Here is a 17,453-nt window from a genome sequence, read left to right on the forward strand (position 1 = left end):
ATGCATGTGTATGTATGCTTTGGAGTCTTGTGCTGAGACGTCAATCACAGACCATGGTCGACACGGTGACCGATGAAGCCTTCAAAGGCAACCCGACGCCCGTGTTCCTGCTCGATGGGGCGCATCAAGGTGTTGCCGAGGGCGAGTTTACCGTGTGGCCCGACGATCTGGTCTTGCAGGCCGTGGCAAGAGAGTTCAATCAGTCCGAGACGATTTTCGTGCGGTTGGATCATGAGGGCAAGAAACGCAATGGCGACCATGAGAGGGACGAAAAGAGCTCTAAGGAGAACGGGCTGCGGCGACTTACCCCCCGAGACTCGAACCCAGACAAGGCAGATTGTACGCGCTATTTGATCCGGTCATTCACTCCGTACAAGGAGGAGCCGTTCTGTGGGCATGGGATCGTGGGAGCGGCGTATCTGCTTGCTCGGTCTGCGGAGGGTGATCCCCCTGTCCGGGCGACCATGCGATTCCAGACCGTGGGAGGAATCGTGGTCGATGCGCAGGTGCGTCCAGACGATCATAACGCGAGAATTGACCATGGAGACCGAGTCGACCATAACCTAGGATGCGACTATGGGGTGTTGAGGACCATGGAGCTGGAGATCCCGGCCCAGCCTGTGGACGAATGGTTTACCGAGGACCTCAAACTAAGGCAGACAATCGCAACAGCGCTAGGTATTGAGACGGCGCAAGTTCTAGCCCTGGGGAGGAACGCCTTGATGGACCTTGTCATCGAGCTGAGCGCGGACGTCGACTTCTCGGCGGCGAGAATGGAGATCGATGCGGTGGCGTTGATGGAGGCTTCTCCTCCCGGCACGAGAAGTCAGATCATCACGAGCGCGGGTGCTAGATATGGAGTGGATTTTGTGAAGCGCGTGTTTGCGTACGGGAGCGAAGGTGCGTGCGTGAATGGATATCCCATGCTGGATGCTGGATGCTTCAAAATGATTTTCCTGCCGCCCTCGCCGCCGCCGCTGCTGTCACTGCTAACACGGTGCGTGCAACAGATCAAGCGACAGGCTCGACGTATTGTGTCTTGATACCATATTGGGGTGCGGCGTTGCAGAAGTCGTCCATGAAGGTGAAGCAGGTCTCAGAGCGGACTGGAGGCGCGGACGTGGCGAACTCGGCGACAAGAGAGGGCTATGTGACGCTGTGTGGAGCTGGAGTTAAGGTCATGGAGGGTCGAATGCTTGTTCCTGGCTCTGCGCATAAGAAGTAGGTGTTGATGAATGAAGGACGGAGTCCGGAGTACGTACTGGTGGATTTCGCGTTCGGCGGGGAAAGAGACTTGACTCCGAGGGAGCCATATCGGGCGATGGGTGACGCCGCCCTATGCTACGAGTAACCCAAGCTGAGCTCGCATCAGCTGGATAAAAGACTACGCAGTACAGACCTTTCCCAATGCAAAGACAGTCTTGCAACTAGTAGACAGTACTATGGAGGATAGGGGACAACACAAACTGGAAGAGAAACACTCTGATATCGAGATCAGCGAACGCTCAGCCCTTACTTCTGACCAGTTCACCAGCAATTACTGAGCACCGTGTCAAAAGGCAGGAATGTGCCCAGGACAGGCCCTCGAGCTGCCACAGTGGCCATGGAGCCCACGGTAACTGACGGCCAGAGCAGTATCAGATCTTAGCCACCCAGTACAGTTACTCGTTGACTGGTCGCGCGATCTGGAGAGCTCATTTACTGTCTCAAACAGTGACAGACGCACAGAGCAGATGAAATCCAGCCCAAGGCTCCGTCATTTACACGCTCGTCGACAATGACTCCTACATGTCCCTATCGGGGTCGTTGACCCATAGTGCAGTCTTGTTTTCGCGACGCCACGTGAGGCTATCGAGATCTGGATCTCGTGGACCTGTATCTCGCGTGTTCCCTGCATGGGACGTGATGGGACCACGCTGTCGGCGCGGCCGGTTAGTGTTCAGCCACGTGGGTAGCATGTGGTTAGCACGCCTGTTCTGGCCAGCGCCACATCTTCGACGCAAGCCACGCTTGACATTCTCGTTTAAAAAAATCTCCTTTCCTCTATTTCCACCACCAGCTACTCCCTACTTTCGACACCAACAGACCCCGCTTTCACTTCAATATGCTCGGAGCCGCCATGTTGACGCTTCCCTTCTCGATCAAAGGGGGTCTGATGTGGGGATCGATGCTTTGGCACAGTGTCGCTATGGCTCGATGGCTTCAGAGGAGCTGGTACAGGTAGGCGGCAAGGCGTTCAGTAAAAGGTGGCTTTTCTGCTGTGCTCACCTTCGATCTCTCTCCTTCGGACTCCTGCAACCATGCATTGACTTTGAATACTGACCTTCGTCCTTCCTTTGTTCACAAAATAGCTGTCATGGGCTTGCTACGCTTCACAGTCGCGCTAGCCCTTGCGGCGTCCGCTCATTCATTCAAGGTTCCGTCTCACGACGATACCACCACCACAGAGACCCTCACTAGATTTGTCTTTACTTGTCCCTGCGATACGACTACCTCCATCAGTGTCGGCACCACTTATCCTACCTCGCCTGCTGAGACATCCGACGGACACGATTGGAATGATTGGGAGGGTACACTGTCGGCCTCGTCGAGCGCCCTGACCAAAACATCAAGTTTGCATTCTTACTCAGCTACCTCGTCAAAGTATTCGACATCTCTCAACACATTGTGGGATACAAGGACGGCCTCTAGTTCCGGATTGGCCTCGACATCTGCTATTTGGACCTCTACTTCCGCTCATCGATCTGAGAGGACGACGAGCACTCCTTGGTCCAAGTCGACGACATCAACTAGCTCCACCACATCACAGTCGACCTCCACGTCATCCTCTAGCAGTCATTCGTCAGCAGCGACGACCACATCCGAGCCTAGTTCCGCGAGCTCGTCTACTACTTCTTCACCATCAACCACGACCACAACTAGTAGCGGAGGTCCTATCCAGCCTGGGACACCCTTCCTGTGTACTTTGAATATTGGTGGAGGGAGACTTCTTCGAAGAGATATCAAATATCTGACGATTGAAGATGGCGCTGGTGTTTTGGTCTCTGGCTGCAATCGGGCTGTGCAATTGTCGCTGTCAGCTGAAGGTGCGCTGCAACGGTATAGTGACGGACTTGTTCTCGGGGCTCCTCGATCGTCTGGACTGCAACTCCTTGAATTCATCAACGGTATTAGCGGAGCAGCATTGACGGACGGCTGGTCGGTTGGTGATGATGGGAGCCTCTACCACTCTAATGTTTCATTCTGCATGCGATCTGGTGGAGTTGTCTATGTATCCTTCGGGACGAGCGCCTGCGATGGCACACCTATCAGTCTTGTTGCCACCGTTGAGGGCTGCCCGGTCTCTTCTTCGAGCACCGCATTCTCAACCACCACTGCCGCCCAATCGCCTATTGCTGAGCCGAGCACCACCGCTACGGCTTCACTTTCTACCTCGCGCGCGACAACGACACACGCGACGTCCTCGCTCTCGACTTTGGACGTCACAACAGCACAGGCAACATCTTCTACCCTCACTACAACCACCACAAGCACTGTGCCCGACACGACCACCTCATCGGAATGCTCAATGGAGACCATCACGACTACTCTGAAGAAGCGAGAGGTCCTCGAGGTGCGGACCATCACAGTTCCTGCTGCAGACTGCTCAATACCGAGCTCGACGAGGTCGGAACATGAGTCTACGTCGGCAACGACGGCCGCTAATCGGGAAAGTGTTCCTAGCACGACAGGATCTACAACGTCCACAACTTTGGATTCAACCTCGTCCGTCGACACGACTCCAGCTACTTCAGCTGATGATGACAGCCCAACCAGCACCACAAGCATGACGACCACGACCATGGCTGTGACCACTGTAGGCTCGTCTTCTACCACTTCATCCGCAGATACGTCGAGTCCTACATATGGTCAGCCCTTTTCCATTCAGCTCAACTCCGCTGGTGCCAATAAGCACAAGCGAGACATCTCGGTGGTTGGTTATGTCAATGGAACACTGACGCGTGTCACCTCTACAGCTGATGCTGTGTCTTTCGTCCTCACTTCCGATGGCGTGCTGATGATTTTCGGCACTGGGTTGGTCGTTGGCTTCAGTGGTAATCCAGGGACTTCTCCTTTAATGATCTATCCGTCAGTGTCAGCGTTGCCAACAACAATTATATGGTCATTCACTGGTGGCGCTCTTGTCATGCCAGGAGCTGGCTTTTGTGTCGATGCCAACAACGTGATGTCCGTCAGTGTTGGAGGTGCGACGGACAGTGGCTGTGCTCCCGTTACTCCCGTGCCGAACACAGACCCAGACTCATATAACACCGAAGTTGCTAGTTCGATAACGCCGTCGCCTCAAACTACGACCTCCACGAGTCTAGGTTCGACCTCATCTACGGTTGATGCTTCTACCACCGCTAGCTCTTCCTTGTTGACCACTACGACCTCGACTAGTCTAGGTCTGAGCTCAACCACTGGCTCATCCTCGCTGACCACCACGACTGCTATTTCCAGCTCTACAAGTCTTACCACGACAGTCTACGTCTCGATTACCAGTACAACCTCTTTGGACAGCACAACCTCTGGAGGGGCGGCGACTACCAGCACAACCACCGCAACAAAGACTGAGGAGACAAGTGGACCTAATTGCTCCATCCTACCGTTGGAAGATCAGACAGCCCCCGATGGCACTCAATACACGCAATTCTTCTACAGTTGCCATGCTGCCATTCCCGCAACACTTGGCAGCAGTTACTCCATAGCCACTTCAGGCAATGAAGACTACAGCAGTGACCCCACCGCTTTCCTGAGCCAATGCGTGGCGAACGCCGAGCAGCTTGGAGCTGGTGTATGGACTTACTATCAGTCATCACTGGACTTCAAGTGGCACTGCAGCTTTTGGATCGGCCTCACGGCAGATGATGGCTTTTTCGTCGACGACTCGACAGTTGTCACTATGAATGCTATGAAAGTGGTTGGGGATGATGACAGCCCAAGCATCACAACTACTTCCTCTAGCTCCACAACGCCGACTTCGACGACCACTACCATTGGTGTTATGGCTACTGTACCTGCAAGTGCACCGATCTGCACGCCTGACAGTAGCTACTTCGACCACGTACACTGTCCCGATGTGTACATCTATGACAGCGTTCAAGAATGCCAATGCTTTAACCGCGTGCAAGGGGGACAGAACATGTGCGCTTACACCTTCTACTACGACAGACCATGTATGTGGGACTCGGAGTGCGCTGTATATGGCGAATGGTCATACTGCCTGACTGCCTCATTCACTGGCACTGGTGCCCAGGGCTACTGCAGCGATAATGACAGCTCCAAAACTTGCCTGACTGGTGGCTACCAAGCAAACACTACCACGCCATCAGCGATCTTCTCCACTCCCACGGTCACGAGCTCCACCATGACCACGACTTCCAGTTCAGCACCGGCAACGGAAACGTGCGCCGGCCTCTGCAGTACGAAAACAGTTTCGTCGGGTTCACATGTATGGTCACAGGTTGAGGCTGGATGTGTGGAGTATAACTTCAACTGGGTCTGGGCTGTAGCGACACCCCTCCCGGCGGGCGTGTCCGACTGCGATGCCATTCAGTACTGTGCCGACTATGTTGTGCAACAAGGTATGACAGCTTTTAGGACTTTCTGGGTCCCGGCTGAAAATCAATGGCATTGCGACGCCGGTCTGGAAAACGACGAGACAGGCGACTACGAATACTCCCCTCCTCAGGCTAATTTTTACATGTACAACCTTGTTTCTGCTTCGACCCCTTCCACGACGGCTGCGACCACGACCACATCCAGTGTGACAAGCACGACATCACCTGCAAACTGCGTGCAAACCTCCGCCTCAGTTGGGGACATTTTGACGACCACCAATGGCAATTCCTGGGTCAACTTTTTCTCCTCTGGATGTGGATTGTCCTTGGATTGGCAGTCTTTGAATTTCAACAATCTCTATGTGTACCTACGCACCGATTACACGTATGAGGAGGCCTTGCTGGAATGCGCCTCCATCGCTGACAGCGACGGCTCGCCAGTCTTTGAATTCGAGACCGATACACGCAACAACAACCGATGGGTATGCTGGACTCTGAACGATATCTCCAATGACCCGGCGCAATTCCAGCCTTACGGTGGCATTGCTGATGCGTACGGTTGGTACTTACCTAGCAGGATGGTTTTGGCAACACCCACCACAACCACAACTCCACCAACCCCGGCACCTACCTGTGACAATGGAGCGATCTTCACCGACACCAATGGAGATGCATGGGAGACTCTTTGTGGACAAGGCAGCTACTACGGATGGACGTTCTTCTCCAGCTATTCCGACGTGGCAACTCTATCTGACTGCATTGACAAGTGCAACGAAGACGCCTCGTGCAATGCTGTCTCTATTGAATACAGGGATGCGCCAAACAACAATCTGTGTGGTTTCATCTACACATCGATCGAGTTTCAGCCTTATGATTTTGAGGCAGATACAGCAATCAAGGTATCAGGAACTAATGCGAGACCGCCAATCAATGTGGCTAACTCTTCGCCATCGACGACCTCTAGGAGTACTTCAAGTACGACCACGGCCTCAGCCACCTCAACGACTACACCGCCACCTGCATGCACAGCTTCTGCGATTGGTCATGTCACCGCTCTCTACGACACGACGCAGACCTTCCGCAACTTCTACACAGGCTGTGGCGAGTCGATGGAGGGAGGAACAACTGGCGGGCTGGCGAACTTTCCCAACCAGTTCGCCACCATGTGGCGTGCGTCGGCAAACTGGGAGGACTACACCTTCGACCAGGCCGTAAGCCGGTGTGTTCAATTCGCCGTTGACAATGGCGCCACCGCAGTTGAATTCTACGTCGACGTCAATCAGAATTGGCTCTGCGTAGGTGTCAACGATGTGACTGTTGACGATTCCTCCTTCTATGTCGACTCCAACGTGGTTAACGTTTGGGGCTTCGTCTGGGAGAATTCGTGCCAGAACGCGCCACTCAATGACATTACCGCAGCAGATGGGACGATCTTTGCAGAATTCTTCACGGGCTGCAGCACGTCCTTCCAGGGCAATACACCTGGCGGACTTGTCAACCTCAATCGCGTCGTGTCAGTGAACTGGCAAGCTCCTGACTACTCTGGATATACATTCGATGCTGCTGTCCAAAAGTGTGCTGACACTACAATCTCGCAAGGAGGCAACCTGTTCGAGTTCTACATTGGCACAGACGATTGGTGGTACTGTATTGCGGTGAACGACCTGCCTGCCACGACCGCCAGTTTCTATCCCGACGCGACAATCGGAAAGGTCTGGGGCTTTGCCATCACCGAAGCACCAGACGTGTGCGAACCTTCGCAACTTGCAGAGTCGGTCCAGCTGGCCAACGGGACTACGTATGAGGAGTTCTATGATGCGTGCCATGTGTCGCTCCAAGGCGACACAGCTGGCGGAGTCGGCTGGATGACCACGGTATTTGGCTTCAACAATCTACCGGGTGACGATGGCAACTACGGAGGCTGGACCCTGCAGACCGCCCTCGAATTATGTATCCGGGACGCATCAGCCGCTGGTGCTACCGTGATCGAATACTACGAGAACACGGACGAGGTTCCCACCCGATACTGCTTTGGTGTCAACAATGTACCGGCGCTTGAAGATTCCTTCCACGGCGATGGAACCGTTGGCCGTCTGTGGGCTTTCAAGCTGGATGAGTCGACCCTGCCGATATTGTTGCCCCTTTGAGAGGCCCTGAGGGGGATGCACATGGTATGCCGTTGATACCAGTCCAGCGGTGTGCGACTGAGCGGCATGCGCCCATCCGTACTTGGTACTTCACGATTTCTCCTTCCATAGCGGTAGAACTACATATATCGATTTAGCGAACCCATAAGTCGAGAATCAGGAACTGGAATCGGCCAGTGACAGAGTCGGCCGCATCCAAAGCACCGCAGTCTGGAGTTAACGGGGACTCCCCGGACCTATTAAAGCGGCGCCAGCCATTAGCTGCTGCGCGTCGTGCCTAGCGAGCCGCTTAGAGGCGGAAATTGGGGGCGTCGTGTGAGCCGAACCACCGATGTCGGGGGGAGGCAGGACGCAGGACGAATAACACCTAATTAATTAAGTCTCGAGAAATTGTAGCTGACCACGAAACGCCGCGCCGCCCGCCCTTCGACAATAGCCTGCCATCGATCAGCTTTCGATACCGTGACTCAGAAGTGGCTCGTCGACTGGTGCTGCTGCTGCTGCCATAAATACCCAGCTCTCGCTCTCCCTCTCTATGGTTAAAGGGCAATAGAACAGAAACAAACCATGTCGCTTCCTCGGCTACTGCGCAGCCCATGCGCACGCGCTCTCACCTCGTCCCCCTTCAAGCACGACTCGCTGCGGCTCCTACCCTCACCCAGATTGTTTTCGACGTCGAGACGACGGCTAGAGTCGCTACACGTGGAGGATGACCTGTCCTCAAAACTGCCGGGCATCGACCCTTCCAAACTCGATGTCACCAAGACCATTACCCCCAAAGCACTGGTACCGAACCAGGACCTTGTGTTTGGGAGGACCTTTACAGGTATGTTGGGTGCTCTTTGGGAGGAGATTGACCACGATGGACAAGGCCCAGGTCTGACACGAAACTTCCAGACCATATGCTCTCCATTGAATGGACGGCTTCGCAAGGATGGCTCCCGCCCCGGATAACGCCGTACCAGAACCTCTCGCTCGACCCGGCGACGTGCGTGTTCCACTACGCCTTCGAATGCTTCGAGGGCATGAAAGCGTACAAGTGCGAGAAGGACCACTCGCTGCGGCTGTTCCGGCCGGACAAGAACATGCAGCGCATGAACAAATCCGCCGCGCGCATTGCGTTGCCCACGTTTAACGGCGACAAGCTGACCGAGTTGATCGGCACGCTGTGCAAGTTGGACGAACGGTTCATTTCCTCCGAGAAGGGCTATTCGCTATACCTGCGGCCCACGCTGATTGGGACACAACGGACGCTGGGCGTGGGACCCCCCGGCTCTGCACTGCTCTATGTGATTGCTTCCCCCGTGGGCCCATACTACCCGACCGGCTTCAAGGCCATCTCGCTGGAAGCGACAGACTATGCCGTGCGTGCCTGGCCCGGCGGCGTCGGCGACAAGAAGCTGGGCGCAAACTACGCGCCTTGCATCGTCCCCCAGCTCAAGGCGGCGAAGAAAGGTCTGCACCAGAACCTGTGGCTGTTCGGGCCGGAAGAGTACATCACCGAGGTCGGCACGATGAACCTCTTCGTCTGCATCAAGAACAAAGAGACGGGACAGAAGGAACTCCTGACGGCACCGCTCGACGGGACGATCCTCGAAGGTGTCACGCGCGACTCGGTGCTCGCACTGGCTCGAGAGCGGTTAGAGCCCGAGGGATGGAACGTGGCAGAACGTTACGTCAAGATGCAGGACTTGGCCGAAGCCGAGAGCGAGGGACGATTGATCGAAGTGTTTGGCGCGGGCACCGCAGCCATCGTGGCACCCGTGCGGAAGATCGTTTGGAGAGATCGTGTGCTGGACTGTGGGTTGAAGCCTACCGAGGAAGCTGGAGAGATCGCGAGCAGGATGAAAGGTTGGATCGAGGGCATCCAGTACGGTGATGAGGATCATCCCTGGAGTGTGAAGATTCAGTAGGTAGGGATGGCACCCAGGATGATGTGGGTACAGGAACGAACAGTGTCCGCCTTGACGTATGTCGTCTAGAGTCTGTATAGTTGAGTCTGCCAAAAAGAGCATTCTGTGAAACGCCGTTATCGACACGTCATCCGTTCTGTGAGATGGTCGGTGAACCAAAGGCTACCTAGGTACGGCACAGGCACGCGTTTGACTGTACTCGGTAATCACCAGAACTGCGCTGTCCTGGACTGTCCTTGGCCTTCTGAAGCACCCACGGCCAGTCTCCATTCCTGGTACTCCGTACCGCAAGTGTATTTGGCCCCTCGACTTGTAACGGCGACCAGAAGAGGAGATGGAAGAGCAAATACGGACTATCGTGCTTCGAGTCTCAACATGACAAAAGCCTCATCCTACTGTACTGTGTATGTTCCGGTGGATATCACTTACTTTATACGGAGTATCGTGCTTCGAGTCGAAGATAATAAAAGCCTTTATCCTACTGCACTGTGTATGTTCCGGCGGATCTTACTTTATACGGAGTACGGAGTACAGTACACGGTCCGGCGTGCTCCAGAGGGCCAAATGCTAGGGATTTCACAAGTCAGCAGGATGCAGGGTGCTCCGTCTGACACTGTACTGTAAGATTGCAATATACTCTGTACATACTGTGCACAAGGTATGTCTGCGTCAGGTGGTAATTATTCGTTGGCTGATTTCAGCGGCCACCTACTCCGTTCACAGTATGAGAATACTTCGGCTCCACACAGTATCCCGCCGGCGTGAGTCCTCCAGGATCACAGCCTACCACGCGCATCAAGCATCGAGCTCTCACGGAGAAGCGTATGTACTCGACATGAAGCACGAGGTGGCATGTCAATGTCTTTCTTGCAGTCCACCAGACCCGCAAATCTGTCTGTTCGTCCTGATCACCCGCACTAGCTACTGTAATGTGGCTTTCATCACTACGCTCGTGCTGGATAGGCGTCTCGAGTTTGGACCCCGTACGGAGATGTATACGTACTGCAACCGCACCTGGTGCGGAAGACTATACAGAAGATAACCCTCGCATCTCTGAGCCAGATACGCGTGTACAGGCTCAGCTTCACGGCAGCATCTGACCGAGTCAGAGCCCCCGTGCATACAAAGGACGGACTACAGGAAAGCATGAGCAGTGCGCACGACCAGCTGCACTACCTGCTGTGAGAAATATCCGATCGTTCTTCACGTCAGGGACGGTGTCGCGACCCTCCTCGTCTCCAACACACATATTGTGCACTGTTGAGTGTGCATGTATCGCTGGTCACCGTCTTATTCGACCTCATTAGCTATCTGGTGCATCTCTATCCCAATCACAACACTACACGACATCCCCCGTCGGCATGGCCAGCCTCGTCGGCCCCGGCCTCGTCCTTCGTGGCAAACTTCACCCACTCCCACCCAATTCAAGACCCTCCCAGTGTCATCCAAACCGTACACAGGACAAACCATCATCGTGACCGGCTCGAACGTGGGTGTAGGCCTCGAAGCAGCGCGTCACTCCGTCCGTCTAGACGCCGAGAAAGTCTTCCTCGCCGTGCGAAGCAGATGCAAAGGCGAGACAGACAGCCACGCAGTCAGTCGATCGGACGATCCACATTCGAGCCGGCCCGGGCGTCGTCGAGGTATGAGATCTGGACCTTGCCTCGTATGCGGGCGTCCAGCCGTTTGCGGACCGCGCGTCGACGACTCTCGACAGGCTAGATGCGCTGCCCAACAACCGCAGGCGTCGTGATCTACAGTACGACTTCTCGCTGGCCGGGGTCACCGAGTCGACCATTGATGTGTATTTGTTTCTTTGCCTTTTGCTGCTTCCTAAGCTCCGCGAGACGTCCGTGCGTTTCAACAAGGAGTGCGTCGTCACGTTCGCTGGGTCGTACGGTGCTGTTCAATGCCGTGTGTCTACTACCTACTACCTACTACCTACTACCTACTACCTACTACCTACTACCTACTACCCACTACCTACTACCTACTACCTAGCTTGTTCAGGCCGCCTTATCTCGAGAATCCACACCGATGCTAAACCGAGCTGGCCTCTACTCCCACCAGATCCCACGTCTCCAAACTGGTACTGTAGCTCTGCTCTTGGCCCGCGAGCATATTAGCCAGCCAGACCACTCGGTCTGAGTGTAAGTCTGATTCTGACTACCCAAAGACAAGGCCAAACCCGGCACCATCATTGTGAAGGTTGTCAACCCCGGCTTCGTCAAGACCGGGATAATGCGCAGCGCGGGGCGGTTTGTTCCGCATCTTCTTTGAGCCGCTCAGGACTGTTCTGGCGCGGTCGGTCGGCCGAAGTGGGAGCCCGGACGATATTACACGGTGCAGCTGGCGCAGGGGAGACGCATGGCCGGTGTTTGAGCGACTGTGCGGTGACTGCGTGGTTAGTATCCACTGTGTTTTTTATTGCTTCTTCACGACTGCAGTCTTCCTTCGGTTGTTCTCAGACACACAACTGACTAACTGAATGGGATTTCTCGGATTTCTGGGCCGTCCGACTCCGTGACCAGTGTCGAGGGCTTGGAAATTCAGAAGAAGTTATCGAAAGAGGTGAGGAAGTTGGTTGAACGCGTGATGCCTGGGATCATGGAAAATGTATGATGCGAGGTTGAGGCCGATGAGGCGTCGCGCTGCGCCCGTCCCTCGTCATCCGTCTCGCATTCGAGAGTGCGTCTTGCAAGGGTCATAGAGTACTTCATCTCTACACCGTACAGCTTCGCCTCAGTTGGGGGGAGATTGAGTTTGCGGGTACGAGTCTCAGACTCAGGCTCAGGCTCAGAATGAGACTCAGACTCGAGCACTGTACGAGGTACGGTAGAATAGGTGAGACGAGGAAAGTCACGGTGCATGTTCCCCCCTTTCAGCCTTGTGAACACACATATATATGTACACCACTCTGTACCTACGTAACCCACGTAAGTATGTATAATCTATTTGTAGCTTTCCGTCCGCCGTACGCTGTGTTGTATCTTTCACCTCGCTCAATCGTCACTCTCTCAGTCGGTCGCTCAGTCACGTACGTACTCGCTAACTCACTTATTTTCTCGTGGTCGTAGGTCAGCTGTCCTCTCAATCCAAGTTGTTCTCTCTAGACATCATTTCAGCATACAAGCATGCGTAGAATCTCTCCCGGAGATATAATACTGTCTCTCATCATCATCATGGAACATGTATATCGATAATCTTGGATCCGCCACTCGAACCTACAGCAACATGGTGAGCTCCCTCGCGACTAGATCGTAAGGTCGTCTGATGTATCACCACAGAGCGCATTCCTGTGGTATTGAACCTTGTGTATATACGACCCGCGACGATGTAGAATCGGCATACCACACGCCACGCCATTCCACCAACTAGCTTGCTTGCTGACTTGCTGGCTGCCGAGGACATTCTGACATTGACGGCACCAATTTCTGACTCTGGATTGCCGCATTGATTTTCCTAACCCGAGACTCTACATTATTCATTGATGAATGAGGGGTCGTGCGCTGATTTCTGACTATGCCTTCTCGTAAAAGGGTTGCTGTCTGTGCTATGTCCGTCCCTTCTACTCTCGACTCGACTCGCGAGCGTTGAAGTTGAGGTCCGTCTCCTTATCATTCATGAAATTCATGTCCATGTCCATATCCACGCAAACCAGAACTCTACTTTGAAGTGCAGGAACCTTCTAGCTTAATCGACCGCTGGGAGCATCAAGTGGACGCGTTTACGTGCAGTGTCTATCAGTCAGTGTCGCGCGCCCATCTCGTCCAAACTGCGGCCTAGATACGTCCTCGGCTGACTCGACCCGTCACAGTCAAAGACTCAAGGGAGCCGCCCAAGCTACATACAGCGCGACTGTCACAGCCGATAGTCTTGGCGCTTCCCATTTCCTAGTCCTGGTTTTCAAAATGGTTCAAGACCCGGCCTCTAACGTCGACAAGCCCGTATTCGTCATCGTCCCGGGTTCGTTCTCGCCGGCCCCATTCTACGCCGATGTCGTCGACGCATTGCGCTCGCATGGCTACGAGGCCATCGTCGAAACACTGCCATCATCCGCTCGGTCGCCTCGTCGGGGCGAGAAAGCGGCGACCATGCAGGACGACACGGACCTTTTCCGCGACATCGTGGAGAAACTGGCCGACCAGGGGAAGGACGTCGTCATTGTGACACACTCGTACGGCGGCATTCCAGGGACCGAGTGCTCCAAGGGTCTTTCAAAGGAGGAGCGAAAAGCGGCGGGCAAAGCCGGTGGGATTTCGAGGTTCGTATACGTCACCTCGGTGGTGCCGACACCGGGGAACTCATTGAAGGACCTGATGGGCGAGTTGGTCCCATCGTTCATCAACATAGAGGTGAGTTATGCAGCTCGGAGGGGGGGATTCTGGTTGCAGGACCGCAGAAAGACTGACTGGCGGAACACAGGGCGAGTTCATGAGCCATGTTACCGAGGAAAGTGCCAAGTTGACCTTTTCGGATCTGCCTTTCGAGGAGGCCAAGGTCTGGGCGGAGAGGATGTCTTATCACTCGGCGTCCAGCTTCGAGGGAAAGCTTACATATCCGGGGTACAACAAGATCCCCGTCTCGTATATCTTTTGTGAGAAGGATGTCATCTTGCCGCCGGAGTTTCAAAGATCGGTGATTGCCGGTATCGAACGGGAGAGCGGGAAGAAGGTGGATGTTCTTCGCTTGAGCGCGGCGCATTGCCCCAATATCACTGCTCCTCAAGAACTTGCTGCCATCGTCGTCAAGGCGATTGCGACGGCAGGATGAGATGTAGTGTTGGATGGAGATTGAACCTACGGATGAGATCATCAATTGATGCTAGACGAGTTAATGCTCATGTGTTGCCCCTGGGTAGCTTTCGAAATGCTGGAATCCTCCTAGTAGAATAAATAACCCCATTTTGCTGAGAACTCTTTTCCAATCCGCCACGCTTTGGGATCCCATGGCGCTGCACCAGAGTCCAAGGTAAAGCTTGTGAGGCAGAACAAGTCGGCCAAAAATTCCTCCTCGTCGATGATACCCATCAGCGTGATCACGTTATCTCTCATTTTTGGGAATGGAAAGCGATCGATCCAACGAGGATGCACGACTGTCAGTTGTAGCTCGGTGGGACGTAATGACTCGGGGATTTCGGGGCCAACTGTGCAGGACTTGCTCGAACAAGAGACCGCGCAAGAGATGCCCATCTTCCAAGTTTTGGAGAGTCAGCGCAAGTGCCTTCAAAGACGCAAGAGGAAAACAAAGGAGGCTCGGCCACGGCTTCACGCATTGCCCTCCTCCCACCCACCACTATCGGCAAGATATAGATCTCCCAAGCTGAAACGTACCATTGCGCCATTTCGATACAGAGCTCCGTAGATGGAATTGGAAATCGTGGCGATGATGCCAGAATTTCCCTTGTTTGTCGCTACCATGATTTGTTGCCCCGAGGGCAGCCGAGGTACCATCGCAACGAGACGACGAGACTCGTCTGTCACGCTGCCCTCGCCACCGAAACTGCCAACGGTGGTAATGCTGTGCGGTGACTTGTCTGAGGCGCTCTCGCATCCGTGTTCTTCGCTGCTGAGTGCCTCAGATGGCTTTTTGGCTTCTGCCAGGCGCTTCCCTTGTCGAGCGTGTCAGCGGAAAAGGGATACACCAGACAGTCTTTGTGGAGGACAGTGTGACGAACTTCGCGCTCTTTGTGCTAATCTGTCTTGAATCTGTTTCCTCTTTCGCGGATCCTGGACCCCAAACCAGTTGTCATCCAGGGCTCTTGCTCGCCCCATGCTGCTTAGCCGGTGCCGATGGCAAGGCTGACCAATGGCTGATATTCAGGAACGTCTGCCAGGCGCTGTGGACGCCAGGGGGCTTTGATAAGGGCGTGGCTCGCTAGGGCTGGCAAGCAGCGGCCAGAAGACCGATAGAATAATCAGAAAACAACAATCGGTGTCTCCAAGATGACGCTCCCATCTAAGGGCTTTGAATCAGCTCCCCACTACACAATCGCAGTTTCAGTAGCTTTCGGAGTCGCCTTCACTCAGGAGACCATGGCACTGTGTGCGGTGTTCGAATTTGTCAGAACAGCATACCATTACTGGGTGCTCTGTGGAACGAGAATGTTTGTTCCGGTATCTGGTGACTAAGCTGGCCTAACAGTGTGAGAGAGCTGGCAAGTTCGCTCTGGAGTTGGAGTAGTCAAAGTCGGTTGAGCGGGTGTTGCGCCCCTCGTACCCCGTACCCCGTACATTGGCTGGAACTTGGCTAAATTCTGACTTTCTGACATTGTGGAGTAAAGTCTCAATGATTTCAAACATCAAGCCGGAGATGTCCTGGATACAGTGCTGCAAAACGGACATGCGATCTGCAACAGGACGGACGAAGCACGAACGGAGCGACTGAGGATCAAGGAGCATGTGCTGCAAATTTGTGCGGTTGCTTTCCTGACTGGAAACGGCGAGGTATTGTTTGGCATCTGGAAGCCGTGATGATGGAGAGACAGGCGTAGGGGGTCGGTGCCTCATTTATGACAAGGCTGATGAGGCTCGGACTCGCATACAGTAGTCGCGCTCATCAGTTTCTTGCTTCAGAGGCAGAGGCACTGCAAGCAGCCTCGGGCACGTACGTACTGTGCAACTCGCTGGAAAGCCGTTGTGTTCCCAAATAGCCGGTGGGAAGCAGCTTTGGTCTTTCCGAGCCACGTGCCGTGGTTAAGAAATTCGGATCCGAAGATCCTGGTTGTGCCAAGACGATGGGTGTCCCACATACGAAGGATGTCCCAGAAAATGCCTCTGGAAATGCTCAGCTGAGCTTGAAGTTGCGGTGGGACAGCTCTAGCAAGGAGATCTTCTGCTACCAAATACTGAGTCAGTAGTGTCTCGCTTCAGACGATGGCTGTTGACAATTTGGAGCCGATCCTGGCTGAAAATGATAGGAAAGGGTTGTGCGGTGCACGTGATCGCGCCAAGACCGGTAAGTTAGTCGAGCTGCCACAGACAAGGTTGAGCGGCGAGACCGACTATGAGTTACTAACGTCTTGCATAGTAAAGCACTGTTCCAGGCACCTTCGACGAGTCAGTCCAATGCGAAGCACAATTTCCAAGTCGCGTCACAACGGGAAATCCCCTTTGACCGTGCGCCGACTCCGTATGTATCATGTTCTGTCGCTATCGCTTAGCTCAATACGGAATATGTTGCCACCCCCAGTCTCCAGCTTGCCACATCCCCAGACATGGTTGCATGGCTGCGAGGAATCAGAGCAAAGGCTCGAACGGGGATTTACGGAGACTCCATGTCTTGGTGCTCGTCATGAGAGGAGGAGTTTGCCCCGAACCCCCCCCAACATCGCCCCGAAAGCAACTCCGCATATATCTAAAATTTCTTCTTTGAAACTTTGAAAAGCCAAGTCCATTTGTGTACTGAGTGGACGGCTTTCCCACCTTTATCTGTCGCCTTATTCGTCAGCTGAGTCGCTAAGTATGTTAGCTGCGACACTGCTTCTCAGTCAGCCCATTCTGACGTGGAGCACTCGCCTTGTCGTCCCATGGCGGCGAGGCGCACCAGGCCTGGGCTTATTGGCTCCGAACACTTGCGTATTCTTTCCTCTTCCTATGCTCCATGCTTATCCGCTCTCCCCTGGCAAACGCATCATCCCAAGCCTATACCCGATCCGCACTGCAGGTGTTGCATACCCAGTAGGCTCCGGCTGATCGAACCCCTTGTTTACGGCCGGTGGGAAGCACTGCCCTTGTTGTATGATGGAGACCCTTGTCCAGCGGCCGCCAAACCCACATCCTGGTCCCTCGTTT

General features: G+C 54.3%; 5 protein-coding genes across 5 annotated transcripts; 4 read left to right on the plus strand and 1 right to left on the minus strand.

Moving 5' to 3' along the window:
- Positions 1–53: 53 nt before the first annotated feature.
- On the plus strand, positions 54–1,225 carry G647_06504 (uncharacterized protein; the record flags this gene model as incomplete). Its single annotated transcript, XM_008730824.1, has 2 exons — positions 54–900; positions 1,011–1,225. 2 exons carry the CDS (start codon positions 54–56, stop codon positions 1,223–1,225), a joined length of 1,062 nt encoding a protein of 353 aa, XP_008729046.1.
- A 2,616-nt stretch (positions 1,226–3,841) lies between these two features.
- On the plus strand, positions 3,842–7,747 carry G647_06505 (uncharacterized protein; the record flags this gene model as incomplete). The annotated part of the gene is made up of 1 exon (XM_008730825.1): positions 3,842–7,747. The coding sequence occupies one exon, from the start codon at positions 3,842–3,844 to the stop codon at positions 7,745–7,747; it is 3,906 nt and encodes a 1,301-aa protein (XP_008729047.1).
- A 567-nt stretch (positions 7,748–8,314) lies between these two features.
- On the plus strand, positions 8,315–9,660 carry G647_06506 (branched-chain amino acid aminotransferase; the record flags this gene model as incomplete). Its single annotated transcript, XM_008730826.1, has 2 exons — positions 8,315–8,573; positions 8,645–9,660. 2 exons carry the CDS (start codon positions 8,315–8,317, stop codon positions 9,658–9,660), a joined length of 1,275 nt encoding a protein of 424 aa, XP_008729048.1.
- A 3,911-nt stretch (positions 9,661–13,571) lies between these two features.
- G647_06507 (uncharacterized protein) lies at positions 13,572–14,433 on the plus strand (the record flags this gene model as incomplete). The annotated part of the gene is made up of 2 exons (XM_008730827.1): positions 13,572–14,015; positions 14,086–14,433. 2 exons carry the CDS (start codon positions 13,572–13,574, stop codon positions 14,431–14,433), a joined length of 792 nt encoding a protein of 263 aa, XP_008729049.1.
- Positions 14,434–14,543: 110 nt separating this feature from the next.
- G647_06508 (uncharacterized protein) lies at positions 14,544–15,434 on the minus strand (the record flags this gene model as incomplete). Its single annotated transcript, XM_008730828.1, has 3 exons — positions 14,544–14,852; positions 14,994–15,271; positions 15,338–15,434. The coding sequence occupies 3 exons, from the start codon at positions 15,432–15,434 to the stop codon at positions 14,544–14,546; spliced, it is 684 nt and encodes a 227-aa protein (XP_008729050.1).
- Between the last annotated feature and the right edge of the window lie 2,019 nt (positions 15,435–17,453).

This window comes from Cladophialophora carrionii (genome assembly GCF_000365165.1).
Source record: "Cladophialophora carrionii CBS 160.54 unplaced genomic scaffold supercont1.5, whole genome shotgun sequence".
NCBI lineage: Eukaryota > Fungi > Ascomycota > Eurotiomycetes > Chaetothyriales > Herpotrichiellaceae > Cladophialophora > Cladophialophora carrionii.